The sequence below is a fragment of the Narcine bancroftii genome, chromosome 1 (assembly GCF_036971445.1).
Source record: "Narcine bancroftii isolate sNarBan1 chromosome 1, sNarBan1.hap1, whole genome shotgun sequence".
Classification (NCBI taxonomy): Eukaryota; Metazoa; Chordata; class Chondrichthyes; order Torpediniformes; family Narcinidae; genus Narcine; species Narcine bancroftii.
The window spans coordinates 25944149-25962085 of NC_091469.1; the positions used below are offsets into that span (position 1 = coordinate 25944149).

The 17937-nt window shown below is 41.1% G+C and overlaps 1 protein-coding gene across 7 annotated transcripts in view; it reads left to right on the forward strand.

Annotated features, from left to right (window-relative positions):
- Positions 1-17937, forward strand: part of elp1 (elongator acetyltransferase complex subunit 1) — a 130773-nt gene that overhangs the window by 11533 nt on the left and 101303 nt on the right. For all 7 annotated transcript variants that reach the window (XM_069922706.1, XM_069922704.1, XM_069922719.1 and 4 more), the window contains 2 exons: positions 3774-3854; positions 6146-6231. In XM_069922706.1, coding sequence (XP_069778807.1) covers positions 3774-3854; positions 6146-6231 — 167 coding nt within the window. The remainder of the gene's footprint in view (positions 1-3773; positions 3855-6145; positions 6232-17937) is intronic.

Consider the following 17937-nt stretch of genomic DNA (forward strand, 5'->3'; position numbering starts at 1 on the left):
AGAAGCGAGAGAATTTGCAGATGGTGTCTTAATTCTACACTGTTGAGAAGGACAGATTTCTGTAATTTTATCAGAGAACAAATAGAATTATTTTGTGAAACAAGCAGACCTTCTACTACTGATAGTTTCCTAATATGAGTTACATTAAAAGCTTACTTGAGGGGACAGATTATTTAATATACAAAAAAAAAGGAAGAGTATATGGCAGAGGTCAATTACTTGAAGAAAGAAATAACATAGCTGGAAAAAGAATACCAGAGAATGGGTTTGAAATAAAAATACAAAATGTTGGTAAATGAAAAAATGAAATATAATATTTTACAAACATATAGAATAAAAAAAAACATCTTAAATTCAAAAGAGAAGTGTTATGAATTGGGAGATAGAGCACATAAAGCTTTGCTATAGCAATTAAAGGCAGAGGAGACATGCAATTCAAGCATGCAATTAACATATAATGAGAAGGAAATCAATGATACTTTAAAGCAAAACTATACAAAGGTATGTGAATCAGGCTTGAGAGGGGATTCTACTGAAATAGATAAATTTCTCTTGATGATTGAACTGCCAAATTTGGAAGATAGAGATCAGATGGAATTAGATGTCCCCTTCATTAGAGAAGAGAATGAAAAAGCCTTGAATACATTACAGGCAAATAAGTCACTGGGAAAAGATGGCTTTCCACCCAAATTTTATTGACAATTTAAAGATCTTTTGATACCTCTCATGGAGGTAGTGGAGCAGGCGGTGGAAACTAAGACTCTTCCAGAATCCTCCTAACAGTTATTATTACGGTATGACCAAAAAAGAGACCTGCTAAAACCATCATCATACAGACCTATCTCCTTGTTAAATGTGAATTACAAAATTTTGGCAAAAGCGCTAGCCAGTAGACTAGGGGAATATCTACCTAAACTGATAAATTCAGACGAGTGGGCTTTGTTTAAAAAAAGACAATCTGCAGCTAATTTGAGCAAACTAATTAATTAATTTGGTTAAATCTAAAGAAAACCCAAATATAATTGTATTGTTAGTTGCAGAAAAGGCCATTCCTCTTCAAAGTACAGGTGCACAATCCATTATCCGGAACCCTTGCGGGGACAGTGTGTTCCAAATTTCGGATTTTTCCGGATTTCAGAACAAAAGCCATCTGCCTCAGATTTAAGCCCTTCGAGTTCTGCTGTATCCACCCCCTTCCAGTCGTTCTGCCGTCTCTCTCCGCCCCACCCACCCGAGTCGCACTGCCGTCTCTTCCCTGCCCACCCGAGTCGCACTGCCGTCTCTTCCCTGCCCACCCGAGTCGCACTGCCATCTCTTCCCCCGCCCACCCAAGTCGTGCTGCCGTCTCTCCCCCCCCCGCCCACCTGAGTCGCGCTGTCATCTCTCCCCCCCGCCCACCCGAGTCGCGCTGCCGTCTCTCTCTCTCTCCTCCCCCCGCCCACCCGAGTTGCGCTGCCGTCTCTCTCCCCCCTCGTCCGCGTGAGTCGCGCTTCTCTCTCTCTTTCTCTCTCTCTCTCTCTCTCTCTCTCTCCCCTCCTTCTCTCCCTCCCCCCCCCCCCCACCCCCACTGTACCACTCTGGATTTTAGATGACCGGATAAAGGATTGTGTACCTGTAATGGAAAAGTCTGGAATGGGCCAAACATTTATTGTTGGATTAAAAACTTTACATCGTTAACCACAAGCCAAAATTTTAATTAATGGCCAAATGTCGTCAATGTTTCCTTTGAGTAGATCCAGTAGCAAGGGGTTCCCACTGTCTCCAAGCCTCTTTCTCTTGGCGATTGAACCATTAGCAGAAATTATAAGGAGAGATCCAGATATAAAGGGATCCAGAGTTGGCCAGGAGTGAACATAAAATCAATTTATTTGGAGATGACGTGTTGCTATACTTATCAGACCAAACTACAGACCACACTGGAAAAATATGGGAGAGTTTCAGGATATAAAATTAATTTGGAAAAAGTGAAATTATACCATTAAAAATTTTTTATTGTGAAAGCTATCAAAAAGGAAGCCAGTTTAAATGGAAAATGGATGGAATTAAATATTTAGGAATAATAGTAGATAATAATCTACAAAATTTATACAAACCTAACTAACTTCCTTTGCTTGGAAAGATAGAGGAGGATTAATGGTCATATAAAGACAGTTTCTTTGGAATAGGAAAGTGCCTAGGATTGCTATGGAAAAATTGACATGGGAATATAGGTTGGGAGGATTAAGATTACCAGACTTTAAAAAAAATATATATATTATTTTGCAGCCCAGGTGAGATTCCTTTCATCCTTTTTCTAAGGGAACTTTCCCTCATGGATCCAAATGAGACTACATTTAATGAGAGAGAATACACCGAAGGGTTTCATTTATAAATGGAATGTCAAATCAATAACAAAAAAACCCCAGATAACCCCATTCTAATACATATGATTAAAATTTGGCATGAGATTAATATTGGAAAAAAGTGGGGATATTAATAAAATCACCTTTGTGCCAGAACGAACTATTGCCATGAACTTGGGCAATGGAATTTTAAATATTTGGCATGAGAAAGGAATTAAACATATTGAAGATTGCTAAGAAGAAGGGCTACTTGAATCCTTTGAACAACTAAAACAGAAATACCATCTGTCAAATGGAACCTTCCACTGCTTTCTACAGTTGAGGTCCTTCTTGCGAGAGAGATGGGGTCCCACAATGACCTCGCCCACAAGTAATGAAGTGGAGGGGGAAGCATCGACTGGGAAATGCACCTAAATTTATAATTAGAATGTATTCTGTTCTCCAAGGCTAAAGTTTTAAACCAGCCCTACAAAGGTGGAGGGAGAGATGTTACAATACCAGAGGAATGGTATTTGGACAGTATGACAGCAACGATTAATGTGAGATATGGATTGGTTCAATATAATTTTCCTATATCAGTTATATCTTACACCACAAAAACTGCATAAATCACAATCTGAAATATGCTTTAGATATAGCATAGAAATTGGAACCTTTATACATTCAACATGGTCGTGTGTGAAATAAGACCATTCTGGCATGATAGCGCTGAAATACTAACAATAATAACAGGAGTGACCTTCACATACAACCCAGAGCTGTACTTTCTGGACAGCCTTATGGACGTGAACAGCAAATTGACTAAATTTCAAACCTGTTTTGTTAAGATAGCTCTGGCTATGGCCAAGAAGTGTATAGCAATCACTTGGAAGTACGACTCTACCCTACTTATTGCTTGATGGACTGGGAAGATTCTTAGATATATACCCATGAAGAAAAATCACATAACTTGCAAAATAAATATGACACTTTCATTAAGATATGGGAACCATACTAAGATTATGTAGGGGTCCAATTGTAAACCTGACCCTTCAAGATTTATAAAGATGTGATATCCCAGAAAAAAAATTATGAAAGAAATGAGAGCTCTAATGGCATGCAAAGTTATATTGATTGGTTGGGGAGGGGGAAAATGGGGGGAAAATTTTCTTTTGTTTGTAAACATTTAATATATATTTGAAATGGAAGTTTAAAGTCTATGAATATATTTATGGAAAAAATAAAATATTTTTAAAAACCAAGAGAAATTACACACTGATTAAAATTTCAATGACAAATTATTAATCTGAAACTTCAACTGTTTCTATTTCCACACTTTTGGAAAACTTTCACCATTTTCTGTTTTTAGTGAAATTAGACCAGTCATTTAACCATGCACCATCTCATTTTACTGAAAAAGTTGTGGAATAATTGTAAAACATTATTTTATAGGACAGGAAACCATCATAATGATGACTAGCAACTTTGACCCTGTCATGGAATTCAAAATTCACCAGGATGAGTTTGGTGAAGGTAAATGTTTTATAAATGTAATATTGAAGACCTGTATTTTTTCCTCAATCATTATAAACTCTACTATCGACTGCCAACCTTTTGTAAATACCCCTTCTAATTTGTAGTAAAGAGTGAACCATAACATTGTTTCCTCAGGATAACACAGACTGCTTCTTTCAAGGGGGTTTGCAACAGCTTGTTCAGAATGTATTCTATGTCCTGACAGAAATATAATTTGCAGAAAATTCTCTCATCATTATTTTGGAGTTATATTAATGCACAATGATATTATGGATACTTTTCTGTATCATAAGTTCCTATTATTGCTGTTATGTTCAGAGTAAGTAAACATTATCCAGGGCCCATATTGACTGATACTTTCAGAATCAGAATTTATTGTCATGAACAAGTCATGAAGTTCGGTGTTTTGCAGCAGTATCATTGTGCAAACTTTCATATAACCACTACAACATAAAGAAAACAAAATAATGCATGAAAAGTAAGGCAGTGTGTTTGGTTTATTGATTATTTAGGAATCTGATAGCAGTAGGGAAGAAATTGTCCTTGTGCTGCTGAGTGCTTGTCTTTAGGCTCCTGTACCTTTTTTCCGATGGTAAGAGAGCGAAGATGGCATGGCTTAGTGCTGGGAGTCTTTGAGGAGAGATGTTGCTTTATTAAGACACTGCCTCTTGTAAATGTCCTCAATGGAGTGAAGGCTGGTGCCTGTGAAGTCACAGGCCGAGTAAACAACCCTCTGGAATTTTTTTCAATAGTACCCATCCCTTGTAACTACTATTTAGGCCTTCCTCTGTTACCTCACAGATTCCTCAATTTTATATGGACAGCCCCAATTCTTCTTTACCCCAATATTTAAGAAAAAAATTTCTACTTATTTTCTAAATGCCATTAAACTTAAAGAACTGCAGCATTTCCTGTAAGTAAACATTATTGTGCAGCTCCAACAAATTAACTGGAGAATACTTTACCTTTTTAGTTTTTCCAGTGGAGGAAAGATGATCTGAATGACCAGTTTTATGTGCTTTGTGATTCTAGGATATCTGTTATCTGGAATTTGCCACCCACCCCCACCCTCTTTAATGTCTCCTCTCTAGTCAAAAGTCCTCCCAGAATTTGGTGAAACGACATGTGATACATGGCACATTCTGACAAAGTATGTCCCCTGATTAAAAAAAAGATGCCTAAAAAACTAAAAGGGTTTAAATAACTAGTTTTGAAATAAACTTTACAGAAGGTGTTAAGAGCCCAGAGGACCCCAAAACCCAGCAGCAACAGACATTCGCCAAGACAAATGGTTACTTAAATAAAATTTGCTTTTAATTATCCTTAAACATGAAAACAGAATCACACTTTAACTTAACTAACCTAACTTAACCCCCTTCTAATTCCAAGCGCACGTGTGTATAATGTGTGTGTAAGTTCAGAAAAGTTCTTTGGTTCACAGCCCAATCTCACTTCTCATTCAAACAAGTTCACTGGTTGCAGGCAATTCTTATACTGTGCACAGAATTTAACATTTATAAAGTTCACCAGGCTTGAAAGGTAAATGTTTACCATTCAGGAAGGTTCTTGTCGGTTTTCAGAGAGAGATTTGTTATTCCAGGACATCCACAACTGATGTACTTCCATCAGCCACTTCAGTGCTTTGGTGACAAAACCTGCCCCCTTCAGGGTTCTCCAGATGATAACCTCTTTCTTTCAGGTCACCACAGAGTTCCTTTTTGTTTCCTTTATTGCAAGTGAAACATTAGACAGCCAGTCCTCTCCTCTTGCATGAACCACAAGGGCTTTGACCAAGCCATCTATCAAATGGGGCTTTCCATAACTTGCCATCTTGTCCTGTTCCAGTCCCAATTGCTTCTGGTGGCTGTAACACTGTAGAAGTGATCTCTGTGTGTGTGTCTCTCTCTGAGAGAAAGCCTGTTTGAATCTCTCTGCTTCCAAAACCACATGACCCTCTTAGAACAGCAAGCTCTACTCCAGTCAGAAGGCAGCTCCGACAAGATCTTTCATCTGTTGCCTTTTTGTAAACAACAATCCATTAGTAAAGTCTCTTGGACACTCTCCAAAGTTTTTGCAAAGGCTCTTGGCCCGACATGTCTAGCATGAGCAGAGCTCCAGTATTTTAAATAAGATCTGTTTTAAAGTGTTTGTATATGACCTACTCTAACAAATCTTTCCCAATTTATCTCCTAAAATCATATCTATATGCTCTGTCAGAAAGGAAAATGAATAAAAGTGATTTATTTGTGATAAGCTGTGATGTGTATTTTATATCTATCCCATTTCAGGAAAATTTATCACTGTTGGTTGGGGAAAAAAAGAGACCCAGTTCCATGGAACAGAAGGTAAAGAAGCAGCTCTTCATAAGCTGGTGGTGAGTATTATGACAAAGAATTCAAACTCAAAAGATCATATTAGTTATCCTCCACTGTTGTTTGTTCATAAAAAAATATGAGCTATTTCTTTTAAGAAGTGAACATCTAAGTTCTGTTGAGAGTCCTGTATGTTCAGTCACTCATCAAGAGTAGGAGTGATCTGTGATATAATTCCAAAATTAACATATCCTTTCAGTAATTTAGCCTAATAAAAATCAATCTAGTGTATAAAATTAGCAAAATATAATCGACACTCGTATTATTTGTGGATTGAGTGCTAAACTTCTCTAACTTTCTATTCATGGAGCAACACAAAATGCTGAAGGAACTCAGCGAGTCAGGCAGCACTTGTGGAGGGATGTTTAACTGGCCTTGATAGAAAGTTGAAATGAAATTTAATCTCTTCTGGTCTCACCATGTAGTGACATGTGTAAAATAGGTGACAGTTTTTCATTTCACACACTTGTCACAATGCAGACAGTTACCTCTGATGTAAGGAGAAAAAAAACAAAAAATTCTGAAGAAGAGACATTTTAAAAGAAGAAAAATAGTAATGTCATCAGAAAAGAATGATCCTAAGTGAAATAGCAATCGTAGGACAATTTTGTGTTATGAGATAATATCCAATGCTTCTTTTTCTTTGGCTTGGCTTCGCGGACGAAGATTTATGGAGGGGTATGTCCACGTCTGCTGCAGGCTCATTGGTGACTGACAAGTCCGATGCGGGACAGGCAGGCACGGTTGCAGTGGTTGTAAGGGAAAATTGGTTGGTTGGGGTTGGGTGTTGGGTTTTTCCTCCTTTGTCTTTTGTCAGTGAGGTGGGCTTTGCAGTCTTCTTCAAAGGAGGTTGCTGCCCGCCGAACTGTGAGGCGCCAAGATGCACGGTTTCAGGCGATATCAGCCCACTGTCGGTGGTCAATGTGGCAGGCACCAAGAGATTTCTTTAAGCAGTCCTTGTACCTCTTCTTTGGTGCACCTCTGTCTCGGTGGCCAGTGGAGAGCTCGCCATATAACATGATCTTGGGAAGGCGATGGTCCTCCATTCTGGAGACGTGACCCACCCAGCGCAGTTGGGTCTTCAGCAGCATGGATTCGATGCTTGCGGACTCTACCAGCTCGAGTACTTCAATGTTGGTGATGAAGTCATTCCAATGAATGTTGAGGATGGAACGGAGACAGCGCTGATGGAAGCATTCTAGGAGCCGTAGGCGATGCCGGTAGAGAACCCTCAACAATGAAGATGGTGTTTACATCCGGTGATGCCAGTAGAGGACCCTCAACAATGAAGACGGTGTTTACATCTGGTACCGCACGGATGGCAGTCCCTTCAATCTGAGGTGCCTGCAAGCTCACACCAAGACACAAGAGCAACTTGTCCGTGAACTACTCTTTGCAGACGATGCCGCTTTAGTTGCCCATTCAGAGCCAGCTCTCCAGCGCATGACGTCCTGTTTTGCGGAAACTGCCAAAATGTTTGGCCTGGAAGTTAGCCTGAAGAAAACAGGTCCTCCATCAGCCAGCTCCCCACCATGACCACCAGCCCCCCCCTCCACATCTCTATCGGGCACACAAAACTCAAATCGGTCAACCAGTTTACCTATCTTGGCTGCACCATTTCATCAGATGCAAGGATCGACAACGAGATAGACAACAGACTCGCCAAGGCAAATAGCGCCTTTGGAAGACTACACAAAAGAGTCTGGAAAAACAACCACCTGAAGAAACACACAAAGATCAGCGTGTACAGAGCCGTTGTCATACCCACGTTCCTGTTCGGCTCCGAATATCCAATGTGATGTGAATCAAATCTGCAAAGATGATTTCTCAATTGATCCTTGGGCCAGACATTTAAGTATATAATTCAAATGCACTTTACCTTGATCAAGTGGAAGTACAGTACAACACTGATTATCTGAAACGGCCGGGACCGTGCCTATTTTGGATAAATGGATTTTTTTGGAGACCCGGTCATTTTTTAAAAACAGCTCAGTAGCCACAGCAAATCACTTGTACCAGGGATTAAACAACAAAAAAACAACAAGATAAGGCTTTTTAAGCATTAAAATAATGTTTAACTCTCACCAAAAAATGCTGGCCAAGCTGTTCACCAACAACTCCCCACCGAGGCCCCACTCGTGTTAGGAGTCCGAGGGCCCTGCTCCTGCCACCAGGTTCTCGAGGTTCCCACCACCACCAGGAGCCCAACATCCCCGGTCAGTTCTGCTCTGAAAAGATTCGGATAAATGAGGATTTCTGATTTGTTTTTGATATTGGAGTTGTACTTTATTAATTGTAATGGAGGTATAATTAATCATAGTGTACAGTAGATTTAACTTTATGATGTGGAAGTGAGCCATTATGCTAGTTCTCATACTTATACAGTTTCCTCTCTCATTTCCCTTCACAAATTCTCTCACTGGCCAATTAATTTCCGCACACCCTGATTCTCCAGCCTCTGCCCTGAGATTCTCCTGCCTTCTATCTGCACTAAGGGTAATCTACAGTAGCCATCTACTACTTCAATGTATTTGGGATGTATGAGTGAACTGGAGTACCTGATGAGGTTCCAGAGGTTTAGAGGGAGAAAGTCCAAGTTTCACACAGGATTTGGATTGACTACCGTAGGGTTTATATAGTTCCCTACATGTCTGAGCAGTAGAAACACCTGCTGCAGAACTAAGATTACTGAGTCAAAAGTTGTCACTGGGCCTTGAAGTATAGGAATAAATGACCATAAACTTGGTCCAATCATATATTTTAAGGAATATCCTGCAATAAGGGCAGGAATGGGTGAGGGAGGGAGTAGGCAGCTAAGGCTGTGGCTGCCAGTGGAGAATCTATCAAATTCAGGAATAATCATGAGGGCAGAATTATAGAAGAAGACCATTTTAGAAAATAGATTAAATTGTTAAGAGTGAGGGTACGGCAGGATTTGTAAATGAGGTTGAGATTTTAAAACAGACGCTTTTAAAAGTGACCCGGAGCAGGTTAAGAGCTGAGAACACTGGAATGATGGGAAATGGAGTTCAGAGGAAGTTAGGATTCAGTGGCAATCCTGAATTATTTAATGAATCTGGAGATGGTGGGGAGCTGGCGGGGCATCTGGGGATAGACTCGATGAAGATTAAAGGTTAGAGGTTACAAAGGTCGGATGGATTTCAGCAACATTTGAACTGGGCATGGGATGTTATGGAAATGAAGCAAGTAATTTTATTGATGACACAGATAAATTACCCGGTATACAAAACTGAGAGTTATTTATTTTTAACTCCTTTCACACTTGCAAGTGATCCCAGAATTTAACTGCCAATCAGCCTTTAAAGTGTTTAGTGTGAAAGCAAAATCAGCTAAATGCTGGTGTCAGATGATGTCATCTCACGCTGGGGATTGACAGCTTTGACCCCTAGTACAATTTTCGGTGTACCAGCATTGAAATCAGGCAAGTGTGAAATGGGTAATTGCACTGTGGGATTGAAATGACCCAAGTTTTTGTGTGAATGCAGGAATGTGAAAGAAGAAAAGATTAAAATTAAGGTATTGTAGCAACGGCTACACTGCTCTTGCAATAACACACGCAACCAGATGGGTTGAGCTCAGTGAGCAGACTAGTTTATTGCAGGTTGATGGACTGCACTTATACTCACAGCCCGGACCTGGCTGAGAACTGCACTGGAGGGCATTAACCCTGTGCGGGTTTCTGAGCCCCGAGCTGGAAGGAAGGGAAACCCCCGACGGCGCCATTTTGGCCGGCTGCCCCGCCGCGTGGCTTACAAGCAGGGCCGGTTCGCTTGCCTTGAAGTGAGCCGCCATATAGCCTCCCCCCCCCCTCACCCAGAACCGGCACCAATGTCCTTTTTTTGCCGGGCGGCCTCGCTTCTTGGGCTGGGCAACGACCACGGGCTCAGTGGGATTGAGATGCACTGGCTTCAGCCTGCCCATGGTAAACATCTCATGCCTGCCGCCCAAGTCCAGCGTGAAAGTCGAGCTGAAATGCTGTATAACCCTGTACGGCCCCTCATACGGTCGCAGCAGAGGTGCTGTGGTCAAGCCCCGCCAAACGAAAACAAACTCTGCAGAACGCAGCTCGCCAGGAACATGAGTTGGGGGGTGCCATGCCTGGGTGGCGGTGGGGGTTCGAAGGAGTCCAAGCGTGCCCTGAGGAAGTAGTTCGTGCAGCGACCACTGGGGATTGTGAGGTGTGTTGATGAACTCACCAGGTAGTGCCAGCGGCGCACCGTAGACCAGCTCAGCTGATGACGCCTGCAGATCTTCCTTGGGAGTGGAGCAGATGCCCAGGAGCACCCAAGGCAGTTCATCCGTCCAGTCGGGACCAGTGAGGCAGGCCATGAGCGTCGACTTAAGGTGGCGGTGCAGACATTCGACCAGTCCATTAGCCTGCAGGTGGTAGGCCGTGGTGCGGTGTAGCTGTATCCCCAACCTGTTGGCGAGCTGTGCCCAGAGTGCTGATGTGAACTGGGCGCCCCGATCGCTGGTGAGGTGAGCCGGGACACCGAACTGGGCGATCCAACCATGCAACAGGGCTTGGGAGCAGGAGTTGGCGGAGGCATCTGGCATCGGGATCGCCTCAGGCCAGCGAGTGGTGCGGTCCACCACCGTCAACAGGTAACGGTTGCCTAGGGAAACGGGTAAGGGCACGACGATGTCCACGTGAATGTGGCTGAACCGTTCCCGACGTGCTCGAACTCCTGTACATGTGCCCTGGTGTGCCTGTGCACCTTGGACATCTGGCAATGGGTGCATGTTCTGGCCCAGCCCACAATCTGCTTCCACAGCCCATGCCATATGAACCGTTTGGCCACCATCCGGACCATGGACCTGATGGACAGATGTGATAGGTCATGGATGTGACGGAAGACCTGCTTGTGCCACTGCCGCGGAACCACTGGCTGTGGGGTGCCCAAGGAGATATCGCACAGGACGGTGCCTTCGTCACTTGGAGTCGGGAGGTCTCGGAACCGCATGCCTGCGATGGCAGTCTTGAAGGCCCTCGTTTCCTCATCAGCTTCCTGGTCCTGGGCAAGCTGGTCGAAGTTGAGGCTGGACGTCAGCGCGCAGATGGCCGGTCGCGAGAGTGCATCAGCAACCACATTGTCCTTCCCCGTCTTGTGCCAAATGTCGGAGGTAAACTCCGACACGAAGGAGAGGTGACGCTGCTGGCGGGCCGACCAGGGATCTTTTGCCATCGTGAGCGCCTAGGTGAGGGGTTTGTGGTCGGTGAAGATTGTAAAAGTCCTCCCCTCCAAAAAATAGCGGAAATGCCACACCGCCAGGTACATGCCCAGTAACTCGCGGTCGAAAGCACTATACTGGGAGGAGTCACGTGATGGAGTAGTGGCCGGACGGTGAACTCTAGCCCTCTCCAGAAAAGTCGGAAGAAACAAAGGAAAACACAAAGGCACAAAAATAAAAATTAAAGAAAAGTCAATATAAAGGTGGAAAGAAGATGGCGACGAAAAAAGAAAAATCAAAATCAACGGTAAGAAGAGAGGAAGAGAAGACAACGGAAGATGAAGGAAAAGGCCTTACCTGTTCGAAGAGGCCCGCGGTGGAGAGAGAAACCCGCTCCCTCAGGTCGGTAGAAAGTGGACTACAAAAATGGCTCGCTGAGCCGAGTAAAAGTGCGCAACCGCGCATGCGCGATGCACATGCAAAAAAACACACCGACGGGAGGGGTGACCAGCTGGGGAGTCGATCTCCACAGCCGGCAATGACAGCTGCAGAACACCTGCAGCAAGAGGAGAACATTGAAGACAACGAAAACAAGAAAGAAGAGAAGAAAAGGGCAACAAAGAAACAACAGATGGCCAACCCAGAGGAAGAGGAAGAGGAAGAGTACAGTGAAATAGAAGAAGGGAAAGGCAAGATAAAGGATATACTTTCTCTTATTAAAGAATACATGGAGTCATTTAAAGAATGGCAAGCGCAAGAATTTAATGATTTAAGAAGAAGAATAAACAATAGAGAAGAGAAAATGAATAAAATAGATATGACCTTAACAGAAATGAGAAAGAGAATGGACAAGATGGAAGAGCGGGAAGCAGCAGTAGAAATGGAGGTAGAGGACTTAAAAAAGAAATTAGAGGAATCTAATAAAAAAGTTATAGAGACACAAGAAATGTTAGCTCAGAAAATAGATATAATGGAAAATTATAACAGAAGAAATAACATAAAGATAGTGGGCCTTAAGGAAGATGAAGAAGGCAAGAATATGAGAGAGTTTATAAAAGATTGGATCCCCAGGATCCTAGGATGTCCAGAACTACAGCAAGAAATGGAAATAGAAAGGGCACATAGAGCATTGGCCTTTAAACCACAACCACAACAAAGGCCAAGATCTATTTTAGTAAAATTCCTAAGATATACTACAAGAGAAAAGGTACTGGAGAAGACAATGGAAAAAGTAAGAGAGGGCAACAAGCCACTGGAGTACAAAGGGCAAAAAATCTTCATTTATCCAGATATAAGTTTTGAACTCCTGAAGAAGAGAAAGGAGTTCAATACAGCAAAGGCGATTTTATGGAAGAAAGGGTATAAATTTATACTAAAGCATCCAGCGGTATTGAAAATATTTATTCCAGGACAACAAAACAGACTATTCTCGGATCCAGAGGAAGCACGAAAATTTGCAGAACAATTACAAAATAGACTGAGGGATGAAGACGTGTAACGAGAGTACAAAAGACTGAGAACTAAAAAGACACATAAGTTTTGAACTCCTGAAGAAGAGAAAGGAGTTCAATACATCGAAAATGATCTTATGGGGAAAAAAAAACTATTCTCGGATCCAGAGGAAGCAAGGAAATTTGCAGAACAACTACAAAACAACCAGAGAGATGAAGATATGTAATAAGAGTAAAAATGACCACGATTTATGTATGTGGGTAAAGAGGTGTATATGTATAATGTGCATACATGAATGTATCCGTATTTAGAGGAAAATATAGATAGTATAGACAAGAATTAATAAGGGAAGGAAATGGAATAGAGAGAATAAAGAGGGAACTAAAAGAGTGACCTTTGTTACATATGAAAAGTGAAATCTTTTCTGGGGGGGCTGGGTGGGGAGGAGTTGCGGTCACTGTAAAATCAGCTGACGCTTGCGAGTGAATTCGCAAATCCAAATGGAGAGGGGAGATGTGGTTGTCCGACAAGGGATAAAGGACAACTCAGGAGGGGAAGGGGAGATTGGGGCTAAAGAAGATTTAAATAGGAGAATAAGGAAAATGTTTGATGTTTTAGGAATGTTGTCTTATAAAGGGTTCAAAACAAGAAAACAGAAATGGATAAGAAGGAAAGGTAATGATGGAGAAACGGAAAGGGAAGATAAACAAAGTATAAAATGGCTACGTTGAACTATATGACTTTAAATATTAATGGAATACATAACCAAATTAAAAGGAAGAAACTGCTAAATTTACTGAAAAAAGAAAAAATTGATATGGAATCAATGGAAGATAAGTTTATACTATGGGATGCAATGAAAGCATTCATTAGAGGGCAAATAATAAGTTATGTAACCAAGATGAAGAAGGACTATAATCAGGAAACAGAGCAGTTGGAAAGGGAAATAGTAAATATAGAAAAAGAATTAGTAATGAAGGAAGATACAACTAAAAGAAGAGAATTGGCGGATAAAAAAATAAAATATGAAACACTACAAACATATAAGGTGGAGAAGAATATAATGAAGACAAAACAGAAATATTATGAACTAGGTGAAAAAACGCACAAAATCCTAGCATGGCAGCTTAAGACAGAACAAGCTAAGAAAATGGTATTGGCATCAAGGAAAAAAGACAAACAAATTACATATAATCCAAAAGAAATTAAGGAAAACTTTAGAGAATTCTATGAACAATTATACCGAACTGAAAACGAAGGGAAAGAAGGGAAAATAGATGAATTTCTGACTAAAATTGAACAACCAAAACTACAAATAGAGGAACAAAATAAATTAACAGAGCCATTTGGAAGAGTAGAAATACAAGAGATAATAAAAAAACTACCGAATAATAAAACACCAGGAGAGGATGGATTCTCAATAGAATGCTATAAAACATATAAAGATTTATTAATTCCGCCCCTCCTGGAAGTAATCAACCAGATTGATAAAACACAAAGCTTACCAGATTCATGTAAAACAGCAATAATTACAGTGATACTAAAACCAGCGTCATATAGACCAATATCTTTGCTAAACACAGATTATAAGATAATAGCTAAACTATTAGCAAACAGATTAGCAGAACAGGTACCGAAAATGGTAAATTTAGACCAAACTGGATTTATCAAAAAAAGACGCACAACAGACAATATTTGTAAATTTATTAACTTAATTCATGCAGTAGAAGGGAATAAAGCACCTACAGTAGCAGTTGCTTTGGACGCAGAGAAGGCCTTTGACAGAGTAGAATGGAATTATTTGTTCAAAGTATTGCAAAAATTCAGTTTACCGGAGAAGTATATTAATTGGATTAAAGCATTATATAAGGGACCGTTAGCGAAAGTGACAGTAAATGGACATGTATCAAAACAATTTAACTTAAGCAGGTCAACACGACAGGGGTGCCCACTATCACCTTTATTATTTGCGTTAGCTATAGAACCACTAGCAGAATTGATAAGAACAGATAATAATATAAAAGGAATAAAAATAAAAGACAAGGAATATAAAATCAGTTTATTTGCGGATGATGTTATAGTGTACTTAACAGAACCAGAACTATCAATAAAAGAATTATATAAGAAATTGAAGGAATATGGAGAAGTGTCGGGTTACAAGATAAACGTAAATAAAAGTGAAGCAATGCCTATGAATAATGCGGATTTCTCAAATGTTAAGAAGGAATCACCATTTAGATGGCAAATGCAAGCAATAAGATATCTAGGTGTACAAATAAACAAAAATCTCGGCCAACTACATAAACTCAATTATTGTCCACTAATGAAAAAATTACAGGACGATTTAGAGCATTGGAAAGATTTACCACTAACACTAATAGGAAGGATAAACTGTATTAAAATGAACATTTTTCCAAGGATATTATACTTATTTCAGGCATTGCCAATACAACTGACAGAGAAATTCTTTAAGGAGTTAAAGAAAATAATAAGGAAATCTTTATGGAGAGGGGGGAAACCGAGGATAGCACTAGATAAATTAACAGAATGGTATAAACAAGGAGGCTTACAACTGCCAAACTTTAAAAATTATTATAGAGCCGCACAATTAAGATACCTATCAGATTTTTATCAAACAAGGGAAAAGCCAGATTGGACGAGATTAGAATTAGATAAAATAGGGGAAAAGATACCTGAACGCATATTATATAAATGGGATGAAAAATTGGTACAACATTGAAGTTCTCCAGTATTACATCATCTACTCAATATTTGGAAGAAGATTCATGTAGAAAGAAATAAAACAAATTATCAATTACCAAAACTAATATTGACGCAAAACAAGTTACTCCCTTTCACAATAGATAACCTTTCCTTTAGAGAATGGGGGAAAAAAAAGGGATTAAAAGAATAAAAAATTGTTTTTCAGGAAATAGATTCTTATCCTTTGAACAAATGAAAGATAAGTACAATATAACTCAAGATACAGCGCTGGCATATTACCAATTGAGATCCTACTTGAAGGATAAATTAGGAAGCAGCTTGAGTTTGCCAGAGGGAAGTAACCTTGAATATGTGATTACAGATACAATGATAATCAAAAGATTTATAACAAATATGTATGTTAAACTGCAAGAAAAGGAGAATGAGGAAACAAATGGTAAAACTAAACAAAAATGGGAACAAGACTTAAATATAAAGATAAAAAAGGAAACATGGGAGAAGTTATGCTCCGGAACGATGAGAAATACAATAAATACGAGGTTACGTATGATACAATATAACTGGATACACAGGCTATACATTACACCTCAAAAGTTAAATAAATGGGACCCAACAGTATCTGATAGATGTTGTCGATGTAAAAAAGAAATGGGAACAACAATTCATGCAATCTGGACATGTGAGAAAGTAAAAAAAGTTTGGGAAGATCTAAATCAGATATTAAATAAAATAACAGAAAACAATATACCAAAGAATCCAGAGATCTTCCTCCTAAGTAACGTAAAAAACAAAGAATTTTGAATTGATTTGGATGGTGCACAAAAAAGATTTGTTAAGATAGCTCTAGCCGTAGCAAAAAAATGTATTATGTCAACCTGGAAATTGGAAGATAATTTGAAAATACAACAATGGTATATAGAAATGAATAAATGTATTCCATTAGAAAAAATAACATATAGTTTAAGAAATAATATTGAAATATTCGAACAAATATGGGAGCCTTACATTAAATACAATAGCGAAAACCTACCGGGGACAATCATTACCTAAGTTAACGGAAGGAAAAGGAAATGAAAAGAATGGACTCAGTAGAATTTCTGGTGTATTTTTATTGAATGACAACATTGTTTGACTGGTTTAATGTATCCTAGATTGTATACCTTAAATGGACGGGAGGGGGGAGGTAGGGAGGGTGAGATGGGAGGTGGGAGGGGGGGGGGGAGAAAATGGCACTGTATATGTGTGAAAAGGAAAAAGTGTGTACCATGGTTAATGTGATTTATGGTGTGAAAAATAAAAAATTTAAAAAAAAAGAAAGCACTATACTTGCGTTCTGGCTGGCGGAGCGGGCGGATGAAGAATGCTAGCGGCTTCCAATGCCCATTCACCTGCTGCTCCAGGACGGCACTGATGGCTGTAACAGAGGCATCGACAGAGAATGCCATATGCAGGTCGGTGTGCGGGTGGGCAAGCATGGCGGCCTTCGCGATGGCGTCTTGGTGGCCTCGAATGCAGTACATGCTTCTGGGTTCCAAGCGAGCGTCTTGTGCTTGGCTGCGATGAGGGCGAACAGTGCCTGCATGATGCACGGAGCTCCTGGGATGAAGCGATTGTAAAAGTTGACCATACCCCCAAACTCCTGCAGCCCCTTGAGGCTGTTCAGGCGTCGGAACTCCTTGATGGTGCCTACCTTCACAGCGGTGGGCGTGGCTCCTTCAGCCGTGATGTTATGGCCCAGGAACAGCAGGACTCTTTCCCGAACTGGCACTTGGCTGGGTTGATGGTAAGGCCGAAGTTGGCCAGCCGGGAGAAAAGGGCACGTAGGTGGGCCTTGTGTTGCACCCGGTCCTTGCTGGCAACAAGGATGTTGTCCAAATAAAGATGAAATTCAAGTCCCTGCCCACAAAGTCCATGAGGCGCTGGAAGGTCTGAGCAGCGTTCTTGAGCCCGAACGGCATGCGCAGAAATTCGAACAGGCCAAAGGAGGTGATGATGGACGTCTTGGATATGTCCTCAGGGTGCACCAGGATCTGGTGATATCCACACACCAGGTCAACCTTGGAGAAGACCCTCGTACCGTGCAGGTTGGCCGTAAAGTCCTGGATGTGAGGGATGGGGTAACGGTTAGGAAAGGTTGCCTCGTTGAGCCGTCAATAGTCTCCGCAGGGACGCCAGCTGCTGGAGGCTTTCAGGACCAGGTGGAGCGGCGAGGCCCATAGGCTGTTGGACCGTCAAATGATCCCCAGCTCCAACAGGTGCGAAAACCTCTCCTTCGCTACCTGGAGCTTGTCAGGGGTGAGCCGGCGTGCCTTGGCATGAACTAGCGGACCCTGGGTGGG